This window comes from Parus major, chromosome 8, assembly GCF_001522545.3.
Source record: "Parus major isolate Abel chromosome 8, Parus_major1.1, whole genome shotgun sequence".
Taxonomy (NCBI): Eukaryota; Metazoa; Chordata; class Aves; order Passeriformes; family Paridae; genus Parus; species Parus major.
The window spans coordinates 31113900-31129826 of NC_031777.1; the positions used below are offsets into that span (position 1 = coordinate 31113900).

A 15927-nucleotide genomic window follows, 5' to 3' on the forward strand; every position below is an offset into this window, starting at 1 on the left:
TCTTCTGATGGGCATTTCTTATGGCCAGTGCAGTGAGAAAGTGTTATCCTGACCATCCAATCCCTGGCCATGGTCACAAGCCTATAAATCCTGGGAAGGAAAATAAACTCTGCTCTTTCTGCACCATACCTCAACCTGTGTCCGCGTGATCTATTGATCTTCAGCGGTAACACCTTTCCCTCCAGACAATTTAACTATTTCTAGATCTCTGGCACAGCCAAATCAATTAGGGCCCTAATCAGGGCCATTAAAGACAGCACTTTAAAAACCCAGGGTGGGCTGTCAGGTTTCCTTGGGACCCCTCAGAAGGTGTAAGGGGTCACAGATTCCCATATGTGAGCCCCTGCTGCCATGGAGGGTTGTCCTGCCAAGGTTCTTGCCTGCTGCCTGGCTCCATCTCAGTACCTGACAGCTCAGCAAAGACCCTTGCTCTCACTGCCAGGGGGCTGCCTGCCCTTCAGTGCAGAATTAATGGCAGATAAAACAGCAGATTTTTACCATTTCAGGTTTCCCTGTGCAGACTCAACATACATGCTGGACACAAACTGTAAAACATACATCAGGTCAGCTTCTCCAAGCCTTGATATGAACAAAACTAACCTTGTTGATCATCTTCAGAGTCCTTGTCATCAGAATATCCTTCACTTTCATTTTTCTCACTGTCAGAGGCCTGCAGTGCCTTCTGGGATGAGGTTTCACTCTCTTTCCCATAATCTAAATTACGGTTTTTATCATCTGAGGATGACTCTGACATTCCATTCATTTGATCACCAGTGTGTCCCTCTTCATTAATTTCCTCATCTGCTTCAAAATCTTCATCATATTCTAAAATAGGAGAATTGTACTGTGAGACAGGAAACAGAATTCACAATTTAAAAAGTTCTTTTTAAGCAGATAGAAGTTAACATCATTAATCTCCTTTTGCCCTTGAATTTGCTCAGTCTTTTTAAAGCCATGAGAGCATCTAAGACCACAGATAGGAACTGTAAGAGCATATTATCATAAAAAAGCATTGTGTTCTTCATAGAGTAGCAAAAATGGAGCAAAACTACAAGTATGATTAATTCATTGTAACAAAATTAAACAAAATTACCAGCCATGGAAAGTACCAGAAAAATTGAGAGCTGGGCAAACTCAGAATGTAAGATAAATGTAAGAATCTCTTATTACAGGGAAAAAACTGCTTGTGATGAAAAAAAGAAATACAAGCAACTGAGAACGCTGGAGAAGGGTGATATATTGTAGTGCAAAGTACGATAAATGTGAATTGGCATGGCTAAATAGCAAAGAAGTGTCTTACAAGCTCAATGAATTTAATGAACTCCAGCCCAAGGGCACTGCAGAGGCACTCTGTTATCACACTGCTCTAGCAGGCTCCTCCAGGGCCCGGGGGAAAGCCCAGTACAAACACAGCCTGCACAGAATTACCACCCTTATTTCCACATTCTGGATTTCTGCTCTAGCCTGACAAGCTGTGACATCTGAGAGATCACAGAGAGAGCTGAGCTGCAAGGGATGCAGAAGGATGCTCGGGTCCAGCTCCCAGCCCCTCCCAGCACTCTGCTCGGCTCTGCAGGTGAACCCTCCCCTTCCCAGCAAAGCTGTGTGTGCACATCCCAGCAGCAGCACAGGGATCCTGGCTGCTCCCACCCAAAATCCAGACACTGCCCCTGCTGCCCCTCCAGCTGGCCCTCCTGGCCACCATTCCTCACTTCCCAGATCCTACAGCTGCCCTCCTTCCCTTCCATCGAGGCTTTTAGCATACTGAAGTGACAGAACACCAAGGACAGAAATGAAGAGTTCCTGATGCAGAACCAGTTATGCAAACAAACAATTACCAAGACAATGAGAACTAAGGGAATAAGGAGATTTATTTTTCTGTATTAAAAATCAATTGAGATTTCAATTGCAGTGTTGGCAGTGAGGTCTCCTTAGGTAACTGTCAGAAGGGCAGTTCCTCCTGAAGGAAAAAGGCTTCATTAATCCCAAACACACATCCGGAGGGACTAACAAGTGTGAGATGAGCAGTAATACTGCCGAACTGTGAAAGCAAAAATAGGAATAGGAAGTAGAAATTAAAATCTCTCTATAAATGTGATTGCCTCTAAAGAAGACTATGATAAGGAGTAAGTAAAGGCAGAGACTGAGCTCGATGCCTCTTCCATAGCTGAGTACACCTTCCACTATCCCAGGTTGCTCCAAGCCCCATTTAACTTGGACTTGAACACTTGCAGGGATGGGGGAGGCACTGGGGAACCTGTGTCATTACCTCACCATTCCTCCTTACTCACTTTCTTGGTACTTGCAAACCACCTCATCCTGTTGCATGGCTGAAAGGAGCCCCTCCAGTTCTTGCCCAGGTACAGACATCCCACATTTCTCATGCCCCAGTCAAAGCTGGAGATCCACAATCCATACTTTCTCCAGAATCCTCCTCTCCCAGTTCTCATCCCCTGTTCATGTTTGGGAATACTATACCATTTATACTGGTGTCATCCTGACTATCTTCACTCTCCTGACTAGACTGGTTTTCCATTTCTTCTTCGCTGGACTCCTCTCCAGTCTCCAGTGCTTCTGCGAGAGTTCCCACGCTGGCTTCACGACCCCGTGTGGTGACTGACATTGACATTGAGTCTTTGCTTTTCTGCCCAATGCTGCTGACACATGGCTCACTGTGCACAGCACTTCCCCAGCAGCACACATGCTTCCCATCCTGGTACCTAGTCTTCCTCTTGGGAGGGAACAGCTTTTTGTCCAGACCCATAGCAAGAATGCACCTGTAAAACAACACAAATTCAGAAGTATCACGTTTTTCTTCCCTTGAACAATGGAAAGCAGCAGACAGTAAGTTCAGCTTGTTGTTATTAGCAGTGAAACCAAGCACCCATCTGCCCCTGCACTGCCACAATGACTCACAAGGAGAAGCACCCTGAAATCTCTGAGAGCACCCCTAACACAGACAGCTCTTCCTTGAAGGACAGTAACACTGCCTACACTTACAGGCAACAACTGGCATACAAACAGAACCAAAATTATTACAAGTGCCTGTTAATTTAAAGCTGCATGAAGCATTGGCTGTGGAGACAGAACCACTGAGAAAGGCAGACAAGCTCTGGCGTGTTCTGGATCCAGATCCTGCTGTAACTCCCAGTAGTGATAACTGAGGGTTTGTGGGTAGGACTGGGGGTTTCTGAACCTATCTGCTGGGTCCAGGAACTGTGGGGAAAGTAGAAGATTGAAAGTTAGTAATTTTCTGTCTCTGTTCTGTACCTACCTAAAAAAAACCTCAAAAAGATGGAAAACAAAGCATTTTGAATGAGTTGTTGAGACTACTCCTCTTGTATAAAATGGAATGATATGTTCTCTCTCTTCCAGCCAGGAGCTGTTCAGAAATGCTGGACCTTGGCCAGCAGAAAGCTCTCAGAACAAGGTTCACAGCATGGCACAGAAACCACTGCAGCATCACCTTGCTGTGAGCCAAAGCCCTGACCCACCAGGGAAAAGCAGCTGGGACTTTTACTGGGAACCAGAGTGAGCATTCATTAATGGGGAAAATCAGGTTAATAGAGATGGGTTTTAGACATCAGACAAGGTTGGCAGAAAAAGAGAGATATCACTAAGAGTAAGAGGAAAAGGGGGACAGAAAGAGGGAGTAACTTAGGAATTAATTAATCCAATTTTTGGATACTATATTAAATTCAGAAAATTCACTTCAAATCCTTTCTAGAAATCACCATAAGGTGAGATTTGGGCATTTCCTACAATCTATAGCAAATATATCCATTCTGAATTCAGGTGCTTTTCACTCCTTTGAACATGCATTTGCATAAATCATGTTCACTGTTAGACCGGAGCAAAAACCATGCTACAATAAATAGGCATTTTTTTCTTAGAATTCAGTCCTTATCTGAAGGAACAGAGCACACCTCTGTGGAGAGTCTCTTGTTCCAACTGCTTGCTGGTCTTTTAAAAATTATTTATTAAAAGAACATAAAAGATTTTAAATTATCCACAATTCCCTATGTTTACTTGCATGGCCTGAATTAACAATTGCAGAAAAGAAAGATTTTATGAAAATTAAAGCCTCTTGGCAGAATCACAGCTGTTGGTCACAGCACTGACTTTTGCCCAAGACTTTTCTGCACAGATTTGGTTTCTGAACCATGGCAAATATTCAGTGCTGCCTTATACGAAGCCAGGGGTATCCCAACAGAATCTCACTTCAGAGTCAGAGCTGTTTAAAAATCAATTATCACAAAGAAAGGCCTGTGGAGACCACAGGTAACTGAGCAGCATGCTCAGTATTTATTTCACAGGGCGGGCTGAGGAGCCGGGGGGCTGCGCTGGTACCCCTGGATGTGAGACCCTGACTGTGACCCCACCCTGCACCTTCCACAGAGCACTGACAAACACAGCTGTGTGGAGACAGAGACATGGAAGAAGAGAAACGAGTTAGAAACTCTCAAAACCAAGTCCTTGTGAGCAAAGTGCACTTTCTCCATACCTGTAGCAAGGAGGTGCTCCTGCCACGTGGAGAACCCTGAAGTAGCCACTCCTGGCTCGCACCTGGGAACGGCTCTGGTATCTGTACTCACAGCAAGAGCTCAGCCTGTCAACCTGCAGCCCGTTGAGATAACAGGTGAGGCTGAACGGGAATCCCAGGTGCCTCTTGGAGGTGAACTGGAAGGTATCTGCAATCACAGAAAGAAAGGGTTCAAAGGAAAATATTACATTTCAGCCTCTCTTGCTGCTGTATCTCAGCTGCATCACCACAGCACCCAGCCCTCCGTGGGCAGGCACTGGGGCTCCCAGTTTAACCAGTTGGTTAAACTCGCCACACACACAGCCCTGGCTCTTGCCAGCCCCAGAATCCTAAGGTGGGACAGCTAGGACAAGTTTGGCCACTCACTGCTACAGCACGACAAAGGCCAGAACCTCCCAGCCATTTCCTGTGTCCAGTTTCCCAGAACACAATTCATCTTTTACTGGTGTGATGGAATCGCACACACATAAAAAGAGATGGGAACTGGGCTCCTACTATGTACTTTTCCTTCTGGAATAACAAGCAACATTCACTGATGTATTTTAGCAACACAGATAACCCCTTTCTAAGGACAGTTTTTTGCTACAACTGCTCTATTAACCAGATATCTCTACAGAAAATTCACCTAAGCCACAAGAATTTTGTTAAATCAATTCTCTAAATTCTTCTACCATCATTGCAAAAATAATTCTAACCTCACTTTCAATCATGGGACAGTAGATCCAGATTTAATGCAGAGGCAGATGGTATAAACATCCCTGGATGCATAGATCTTGACCAAGCTGAGCTGAAATCATTCTGATGTCAGGGCAAAGTTTTAGCAATAAGTGATGCTGTCAGAATTAATACAAACTCTCTGCCTCCATCCTTACCTCCTTCGAACAGCTTGCCTTTGTAGACACAAATGTTTTCTGTTCCACAGTGTTGCTGAAAGATTTTGATTTCATCCATGTATTCACAGAGAGACACATTCCTGCTCTTTCCCAGGTAGATCATGGTGACCAAGGCATTGCTGCATAACGGGGACTTGGGGTACCCTCTGGTATTCTGCAGCAGAAAATGCACAGAAATGCCTTTAGCTTTGAGTTCCAGCAAGAGGTGAAAACAAAGTTCAGATCTCTCACACTTGAGACTTTCAGGCTTTTATAACAAGCACTGAGCTGATTAAATTGGAGTGTTTGTAACATGCAGAGGGTCTGGGGCATATTTACAACTCAAAACCCAAAGCACTGAATAGCCCCAAATTGCAGAGACCAGGTTTAATGACCCATATCATCCCTCCCAGTCCTGGGTTCCTACAACTTTATTTCCAGGAGTTAAAACTCACTGGGGACAGTGTAACTGATGCAGTGTTCATACACTCAAGGCATTTCACAAATCCCTGAGATTCTAGTGCCAGAGACTGACTGAAGTGGAAGTCATTTCAATATCAGTTGCTATAGGTTGTTGCTCAGCACCCTTTTTCTCCCCAACTGATGAAAAACACCAAATGTTTTAGTTTACAGAGACATGCATAGCAATTATTTATGTTAATAATTACACATTTCCTTTATGCAAACTAGGTTTGCACATCTTTCAGCATTCAGCAAACACACCGGTGAGGAATGTAATGCACCTGCACATGGACAGAGATTACTTACCTTGATTAAAATTTGTTCATTGAAGGCAGTGGTGGGATGAAACCGTCTGCACATGGGCAGCCCACTCCTGAGCGGGGGGACACGTCTGTGCCCTCTGCGCAGGCGGGGCGGCGGCACCGGCACCACACAGGAGTGGATGAGCGGGAGCTGACACGGTGACACACCACTCATGTACTCCACTGAATTCAGAAGACTTAACTCGCTCCTCTCCCCCTGGAAAAACATTTTAACCAAGTGACACAGCTTTTGCAAAACCAGCTGGGAGAATACGGAACCGGCCGTGGTCTGACTCCTTGGTACACGGAGCAACATCCATCCTTCTAAAACAGCTCCTTAACTCGGGGCCTGAAATTCTGCTTATTAAAATACTTCTGTGCTAAACCCCTTTCTTTTCATTTGCAAGGCAACATTCATATTGCTTGAAAATGTCACCCTCAGAGATACAGCCAGCACTGCACACCAAGCCCTGGCGCCAGCGATGTCTCATCTCACACAGAGCCCTGCAGAGCCCTGCAGCACCGCTGCTCCCTCGCAGCTGGAATGCACATCCCCAGAGCAGCCAACTGTCCTGCAGAAACATCACTTGGCATCACTTCTACAAGGTGTGCTTCAAAATGCTGCTGCCTCATCTGGATAGAGATTTAGTCCTCTTGCAGAATGAAATGGACCACGGCCCTTAAGAGTAAGACATCACAAGAGAACAAGTTCTGGAAACGCTGCATTCTGTGGCTCTGGGTGCTGCATCATGTTCTCAGAACTTACATCTGATTTAGCTGTTTTGTCAGTTGTGAGCACTAAAGAAACTGTTAAATCACCCAAAATTTGAGTAGACATGAACAGGACCAACCAGAAAGTTCTTGGAGAAAGGATCATGGCCATCACAACCCAGAGCAAACACAGGTCAGAGGGGAGCTACTGACAGTGCCTGCCAGACAGTGGCAGCAGATCACACTCCAATACCCTCTCACCCCATAGAATGCATATCACAAGACCAATTACATATGTTTTTCTAGAACAGAAGACAAGTCCAAATATCACTTGACAGTAACTGTGAATGTATCAAGACCATGTTTGACTCTCATTCTCCAAGCCCACTAGTGTGATTTAGTATAAGGAATTACCCAAAAAAAAAGAAATTTTTTGCTACTTTGTAGCTATAGATGAAGATGAAAACTTGTAGGACTTGCAAGTTAAAATATTCTGAAGCTCCTGGAGTTAACCAGGTGCTGCCTCTCTCTCTACATGAGAGAAAATCTACATAGAGGGAGAAAATTTTTTAAGCAGAGAGATTTTATACTATAAAAGATAAGTCACCACATTTTTCCTCACTGTGAAAACTGGGCATTAGATCAGTAAGACAGTGCCTTGAAAATAGAGGGAAAATTAAAAAGGACAGTTTAAATAAAAGTTTATGCCATTTGAAAGGAATGGTCCCTGTTGTATGCAGTTCTGGGAACTACAGTACTTCAAAAATATTACAAAACTGTCCCTTAAAAAGATGTTATTTTTGGAATGAAGTACAGCCTCACCCCACGGGCAAACTGCTGATCATGTGCATGGCACTTCTGTTTGGAAGCCTTTGGTACAGACCCTGCTGCAGCCCAGCCGTGAAGGGGCTGGAGGCGAGGGGGCTGCTGTGCATTTCCTGGACTCTGCAAGAGGAGAAAGAAAACAATGACAAAATCTCAGTGGACAGCTTCCAGTGCAGAGCAGCACCACAAAAAGAAAAATAAAAAAAACCAGCACTGATGAAGATGTCTGGAAGCGATGAGTGATTTCAGATACCTACAGGACAAGGCATTTTCTAGTCTGCCACCAAAGAGCCAGACCCTTTTAGGCACCTCTAACTGACCATCCAAAGCAATTCTTGGCTATAAATACAAGGCTGGCTACACTCTCTTCACCATGCAGCCTTGGAGCAAACACAATGAACTGACAGAAACTGCAGCAGTGTGCTACAGAGGACTTCAGCACATGGACCCAGAGAGAATGCACAACAAAAACATATTCAACCTATTCTTGTTGAATATTCAGCTTTTTCTCTGACTGGTTTATTTCATGTTTTCCTTGTATACCCTTCAGAATACCAAGTGAAAATATTAACACCTTACTGCACTGTTTAACTGAGGTTCACTCACCACCTTAGAGGAGGCACACTTCTTGGTTCGGTGCTGATGAGGACAATGTCCACCACCACAATCAACTCCAACTCCAGGTGTCCTCTATAAGAAGAGAAGGTCATTCAGGACTCAAAAGTTTCTCTTCAATCTGCACCAATTATCATTATCTATGTAGAGAACCAGTTGAAACTGAGCTAGATATTTGACCTTTGACTTTAGGCTTTTAGTACCATTATATTTCAAGAGTATGTTAACATTCCTTCTTTGCTGTTAACAAAGAGCAAGAGCCAGAGTTCCTAAACCACAGCCCTCCGAAATGAGCTCCAGTCTCATTTCATACCTTCAACTCTTGTTTTCTAAAAGACCCCTACCATTTCCAGGGCTTTAAATCTGCTTTACAACAAGCAGATTTATCAGAGAGCAAAGTTTTTGGGGTTTTTTCTAGGTTCTGATGTGTCATTCCTGCAACACCAGCTTCTGGAGATTCCTCTTTAACACAACCTGGCAAACAGGAAATCAGCCTCGAGTGATCAAGGATGAGGTCCTAATCCAGAATGACCCAGGCAATAAATGCTCTGTACTAAGGTTCCATGTGCACACTTTCAGCTGTCTGTGCTTCCAGGGCAGCCCACGATGAAACTCACCCACTGTGAGCGGCCAGGTCGTTCTGCAGCCACCACGGCACCGAGCCGGTGGTGGCTCCTCGGAGAGAGCGGTGGGTGTGGGCAGTGCACACGGATGACATTCTCCAGCGATGCTCTGAATTCCTCCACCTGAAACAAAAGGAATTTATGTCTCTGAAGCACTGAATCCAAAACCAGTGATGTCTGTCACTTTCTGTCTCTTTCTCTGGACAGCTGTGACAATCAGCTGGCCTGGACCAGATGGAACAGCTGGTTAAGGAAGGAAAGGAAATCATGGGAGAATGTGAGGGACAAGCAAAAAGACTTGTCCCCACCTCTGATTTGTTTTCCTGCAGCTCTCTCCAGCTGCTGTGTATCTCACAATTCTTGGTTTGTTTGAAGATCTCTTTTTTTTTTTTTCAAGAAGAAGGTTTCTTTTCTTTTTTAAGTGCACCTGCCACTTCCCTGCTGTGACTGCAGTCTCTCCCCATCTTCTCTTCTCATCAGCCTAAAGCTGGGATGGCTGCCCCACTGGAAACAGACAGCTCTGTCTCTCACCCTCCCTTGCTCAGCCATCTGCCTTTCTCCTTTCAGACGAGCCACTCAGATCAATTAACTGAATAGATGAGGTGAGAATTTAATTACACCACGGGCTCCAGCCAGGCTCCTGCATCCCAGCATGGCAGCACAGCACACACAGATCAGCTCTCAGGTGGCAGCTCTCAGGTAGCAGCAGGTGTCTTACTGAAGGAAGCTGTTCTGGTTTAGGTTCCAAAATTATCCAAGCCCTTGATAGGGTGCCAGGATCTCTGTTTCCATGGGGTCACTTCCTACCACAGGAGTTCCATTAGTAAACAACACCTTTTCAATTTCCATAGTGATCAGTGTCTTTCAGGAAAATCTCCTCTCTTTACCCCATAACTACCTTATAAGTGATTTATTTACAATTTAACAGATCTGACAATGTTTACCAGCTGCTCAATGAAGCAGCCACCTTCTCAAGGCTTCTCAATGCATTCAAGTTCCTAATACAGAAATAAAATGCTGAGCATGTTTCTGCCAAAATGAGGATGACTTTTCCTATATGAATTCAGGTGATTGCACTGGGAGAAGAACCATTGACTTCTATGGGATTTCCATGACCCTAACTACAGAATCAAGTTCAACCTACATGACACCTATATGAAGATTCCGAAAACCTCTTTCATTTTTCACATGCCAGTTCAGCCCAAATCCTATGGAGAGGCAAACAACCAAACACGTGAGCTCAGTGCTCATCAGCAGTCAAAAGCAGAGGTCTAGAATTACTGGGAGGAGAATGTATCTTGAATTATTCATTCTGTTATGGTTCCCCATTTCAAAACAGAAATAGTAGAATGAGAAAAGGTAAAAAAACAGCAACAGTAATGAGAAGCCTGGAATGGCTCAGGTAAGAAAAATTCAGACTGAGGACCTTCAGCTTGGAAAACTGAGAAAGAATATGAAGAACGTATGTAAAACCACAGATGCCATGAAAAAAGAGAACATTTAATAACTTTTGTCATACTGAGAACAGTGGAGCATGGAACAGACATATCAGACAGCAGATACATTTATTACTATGCAGAAATGCAAGGAGGTACCACTTCATGCAATTCATGATTAAACCACCCAACCAAGAACACTGCAGAAGAATAACTAGACTCAGAAGGAATTAAATGGATAAATGGAAGCTCCTGAACTTCTGGACAATGGACAAAAGAGATGTAACTGGGACAGGATCATCCTCTACCTGCCTGTTTTGTGTACTTTTCCATGTCAGAGACAGAGCACTTGTCTCACTGCTCAGGCTCAGGGTTATTCCTCAACACAGACAAAACTGCCAGGTCACATCAACACCCAGCAGTGCTCAGGCCTCACCTTGATTGGCTGCATCCTCTCTTTCCTCACAGAACATTCAAGACTCCTTTTTGTCTCCAGCTGATGATGACGCTACCAATATAAAAGAAAGAGAAATCCCATTTCTGGGCATTATGAGATGTCAATGTGTGCAAGAACTCTTGCTTCTGTCCTGCTTGTCCCATGCCTTCTCCCTGGCCACTACCCTGATTGAGCCCTGTAATAAAACTACTGTGGATTGAATCTATTTGCATTTCACCTGCATATATTCACACAGCCAAGGGAACAACTGAGCACTGGTTGTTGGCACCACCTCCATTCCTGATATCCCACAGAAACATGCCCGAATTTTGTACTCAGGCAAGATATATAAACATGTTCAAACTGGTTTGTTTTTATCAGGATTTTTTAAAGCAAATTAGCCCTGTAAATATTATCTCATAATCTGATAAGGAAGCCAGGACAGTGCCTGCTCTCACAATAGCATGGTTTGACAACGAGAGCCCCATGGAGGTTTCATGTGGAGAACATCAAAACTGTCCTTTTTCCCAGCAGAAAGGAGCCTTCCAGGGGAGCATGAGGGCACATAAAGAAATCAGTCCAGTACAAGTTAGCAGCCCCTGGCTGTCAGCGAGGAAACACCTGAGAAGGCTCACACATCCTCAGTAAGGGCACACCTGCATGTCAAGGACCTTCTGAAATATGGCATCAGCCAAGCACTCCTGCACATCTCTCTGGTGATCCCTCCTCATGGCATTCAGACGATATTCTTTCTCAGGTATTATTCGGCCACTCCTTGAGATCTGCCACACATAAATATAATGTTACTGAGAAGGAGAAGATGAAATTAAATATGTTTTGAAACAGTGCAATTTCCCAGAAGATCACTTCCTCCTCCTGGTTAGTTTCCACCTCTGTCCCTGCCATGGTGCTGGAACTCACCTTCCAGCACTGTATTATCTTTGAACCCATGAGCTCCACCAGCCAAGTGGAAGGAGCAGCAGACACATTTCTGATCACCTAGGGCTCAGCCTTACTCTTCACAGCCCACTGCCCAAAGGGATGGAAAGGATTAAACACTTGCCTCCCTCCTGCACCTGCCTGTGCAAAAGAGAGTCACACCCAGGAGTTTTTAACACACCAGTGTTTTTAACAAAATGTTCAGCATATTCACCTTTACCAAATCCTTCAGTTTTCCATTAAACACTTTTGAAAAATAACACTGAAGCTGCTTAAACAAGTCAAAGATGCTTACATTTCACAGTGTAAAAATCCCTGAGTGAATCAATATGATGCTGTATATTTTTTTGCTGTATATTTGCAAACTGAAACACTTTGCAGAGGGAAACTCCAATAAGCAAAAGGAAAAATGGAAAATAAAGCATAAAAACATTCTGTATTGAATGTAGAATGGAGGGATACTTTTCAGTCTCACCAGTCCTGCTTTCTGAAGATGTCGTCTTATCCTGGCATTGCTGAAATATCCAACTAGGTGTTTGTCTGTAAGACTGTTATAGGTTGCAAGAAATCTGCAATAAAATAAATGGAGATGTTTATAATCCCCTTGACCAATAAATTACTACAGTTTAAGTTAAACAGAGCTACCCAATTGTTTGCTACACAAAATGCTGCCTTAGTAAATCATCCTGGATTTGGTCAGGTAAATGCCCAGAGATTGTGTAAAGGTGGTATCTTGTGGCCTCCTGGAAATTCCTATCAGAAACTCGTGACTTGTACCCAAGGCCAGGAGCTGAGTGTGGGCCACCACCACGGCATGGGAGGCCAGCCCTGACAGCCTCCTGCAGCAGCAGCTCCCAGAGCAGCTCCTGGGTGACAAACCCTGACCATGGGCAGGACAGGGGTGTGCCTGGGGCTGGATTCCAGCTGCACAGACACAGCTCCCCGGCCACTCTGCCAGGGGCCCTTCCACCATCTCAGGATGCTCCAAGCCCCATCCAGCCTGACCTCACACACTTCCAGGGATCCTGGGGCAGCCACATCTTCTCTGGGCAACTTGTGCCAGGTTCTCATCACAATCATCACAGTTACCAAAGATCAGAGCTTCAAAAAACTGAATCTCAGATGTGAAAGCTGAACACAAAAACTGAAGCATTCATAATTAGCAGTTACATTTTTAAACTATTCTTAGCACAACCATATCTTATTTCACCCTCTGGAAAACAGGGCAAATAGAGAAGTCAGTGACACTAGGATGCAGTTTTTAATATTCTAAATCTTTTCACATTTGTACAGTTTTTACACACTCAGATACATGTTCAGCCTGACCTCTGGGCTCTCTGAGCAGGATGTGCTTTATTTACATAAGAGACTGATCTCTTTTGTTTTCTTTGGCTGTAGATTTAAATGCACTGTGCCTCTATTACACCCCTTTCAGATGGATAATTCAGTTATATGTCCATGGCTAGGCTGATCTGCCACACACAAAAGCATATTCAAAGAAAGGACAGATTATTTAAAGAGATCATGGATTTACAGGAATTTTATGAGGGGTTTCACGATAACCTCAAAGGTAGCTGCCAATAATAAATTAAACCTTGAACAAACAATGTAGGTTACCCTTTTATGCCTGTTGGTTAAACACTGGTATGATAGCAACTCTTCTGTGTTACTTTTTTAATCCAGAGTTTGCATTTGAAACCACCAGATTCCACCAATTTTCATAAGTATTCATTTATGGTATCATTTGGCAACTGCATGTTGAGGCAGAGGAGAAACTCAATCCAGCTCCCTTTCATTCACTTCCTTCCACCTAAGATATCCTGAACCATATAGCTAGTTAAAATGCAGTTCCCACCTGAACACAGTGATGCGGCAATTTCTGTTTCACCAGAGTCTCAGAACATATATTTCCTCATTTCAACTACGAACAGGCTGGCCCTCAAAAATGTTGAATTAAATTCAAAGTTCAAAAAGGTATAAGAGGAATTAAGGAAATGTGTTGGTCCTGAACCAAAACCCATTAAATCACTGGCAAGAATGCAAGCAGGCCCACCGGGGTCTGGCTGCACCACGCTGGCCAGGATGGCCAGGAACACTCCAGCAAAGCAACCACTGGTCCCATTGAGTCTGCTTATGGCATCAACTAAAGGATAAGAGTTCTTGCCTGAGATGTTTTGTTCAAGATTCAACTATGTAAGAACTACACACAAACATCACCTTTAAAATCTCTGCACCAGGTTGCAGAGAATTGCAGAAATGATAAAATCCACGTTAGGAAAAAGCGCAGCAAAGGGAAAGCACCAGCCTCAGACAGCTCTATACAGCCCGTGTGTCACAGCAGCCACATCCCTTTTCTGGGTGTTCAGGGGACTCCTTTTTCTCTGCCTGTTTTTCCTGTTCATTCTTCTCTCTAAAAATGCTGGGGTTTTATTAGAATAGCAGACAATTTTCCTGGCACAGAACCTGAACTGACTGATCTGTAGATTCCTGGAGTACGTCTGAAGCTCTTCTGAAGGTGAGTGTCATGTTTGCTTCTCTGGCATCACAGCCAGCGACAACATGTCACTCTTAGGTCAGTAATTTTATATTTGGAGTTATTTAGAAATCTATGATGCTATGATCATTGACACTATTATTAACAGTGTATTTGTTCTCAGCTGGCAGCTACCCAAAAAGCACTACGCTCAGAGCCAGAGTTGTGTACCACGGTAAATTTTAAGACCACTCTCACTCATTTGGAAGGATATCAAGACAAAGACACAGCAGGCATCCTATGTGTTTTCTAAACCTTTGCAGTTAATATTTCACAGTGCAATTAAATCAGCGATCACCAAATAACAATGTGAGAGAGCACCAAGGCTTCAGGTATTAATTGGCAGAGTCACAGGGGATGACGGTGCCTGTGCTCTACCTGGCACCTGTCTGCCATTCCCCCCCTCCCCCAGAGGAAGCCTTAAGCCTCACAACGAGACACCGAGAACCGAGACCCGAAGGATTGTTCTGCTACTGATTTCTTGTGTGGCCCAGGAGCGAGTTCTACCACTGCTTCCTTACTCAGAGCATTGTCCACTAACCCAGGATGTGCCAAATTTTGCCCTAGAGACCTGCAGAGATTCTCTGTTCTTCACTCTTCGTCTGTGACATCAGCACAGGGCAGTCTGGGCTCTGTGAACTCACAGCCTGCGGGTCGGAAGGCAGGTAACCAGGGAAGCACCTGCAGCCCGCCCGTTCCCCGCGGCTCCATCACCCCGCCCCGCCCGAACGGGAGACCTCGGGGTCCCGGGCGCCCGCCCGCAGCCAGGCAGGTTCCCCGGGATGTCTCGGGGCAGGACGGGCCCCCGCAGCCCCCCTCTGTCCCCCAGCCCCGAAAGGCCGAGACGGAGCGGAGCGCGGCCCCGCCGCACTCACCGGGGCTGAGGGGCGCTCATGGCGGCGGCGCGGGCAGCGCTGCCCCGGCTCCGGCTCCGGCTCCGGCTCCGGCTCCGGCTCCGCGACACGGGCGTCGCCAGGAGACGGCGGGAGGGAGCGAGGGAGAGACGGGAGGGACGGGAGGGAGGGACGGGAGAGACACACAGGAGGGAGGCAGGGACGGGAGAGACACACAGGAGGGAGGCAGGGACGGGAGAGACACACAGGAGGGACGGGAGAGAGACACACAGAAGCCGTAGAGCCCAGAACCGGGCACAGGGCTCCAGCTGCCTGGGGACGCTGGTGCTGCAGAAACGCCGGACGGGGAGGGGAGGGAAAATAATAAAGAAAAAGGAAAAGGGAAAAATCATTTTCATGCAACACAGACACGGGAACTTAAAAATAGATCACGAGGTAACAGGATGTACTTCCAATATCAATCCTGATTTCCATCTCTTAGTCCAGATGACAGGAAGCATCGAATGCCATTGCATTGGAAATGGACACCTGATTTACTGATATAAAGGAAATACAACCACCCTTCCATGCTCGTTTTTCCCTTCTTCCTGCAGTTCTTGTGGGCCCCAGCTGAAGTACAAACTCACAAGCTAACGCTTCCAGGGGCCGCAGAGTGACTTACCTGAGCGGAGATCCCTGCAGTGAGGAAGAGAAGGGACAACCTTCCCTCCTAATGCATCTGTTCCAAAATGTTAGATTTCACCATCCTCAAGTTTTCTGTGGCATGATCCACCCAC

The 15927-nt window shown here is 45.3% G+C and overlaps 1 protein-coding gene across 3 annotated transcripts in view; it reads right to left on the minus strand.

The window, feature by feature from the left end:
• Window positions 1-15398, minus strand: part of ERICH3 (glutamate rich 3) — a 22197-nt gene extending 6799 nt beyond the window's left edge. The window contains exons 1-12 of one of the 3 annotated variants that reach the window (XM_015636913.3): window positions 15173-15398; window positions 12240-12333; window positions 11482-11607; window positions 10826-10897; window positions 8948-9076; window positions 8322-8405; window positions 7713-7835; window positions 6184-6396; window positions 5416-5590; window positions 4505-4691; window positions 2479-2777; window positions 601-825 (exon numbers count right to left, since the gene is read on the minus strand). In XM_015636913.3, the coding sequence (XP_015492399.1) occupies window positions 601-825; window positions 2479-2777; window positions 4505-4691; window positions 5416-5590; window positions 6184-6396; window positions 7713-7835; window positions 8322-8405; window positions 8948-9076; window positions 10826-10897; window positions 11482-11607; window positions 12240-12333; window positions 15173-15192 (1747 nt within the window). In that variant the 5' untranslated portion in view covers window positions 15193-15398. The remainder of the gene's footprint in view (window positions 1-600; window positions 826-2478; window positions 2778-4504; window positions 4692-5415; window positions 5591-6183; window positions 6397-7712; window positions 7836-8321; window positions 8406-8947; window positions 9077-10825; window positions 10898-11481; window positions 11608-12239; window positions 12334-15172) is intronic. The other 2 variants (XM_015636914.3, XM_015636916.3) reach the window with 2 other exon arrangements.
• Window positions 15399-15927: the final 529 nt, after the last annotated feature.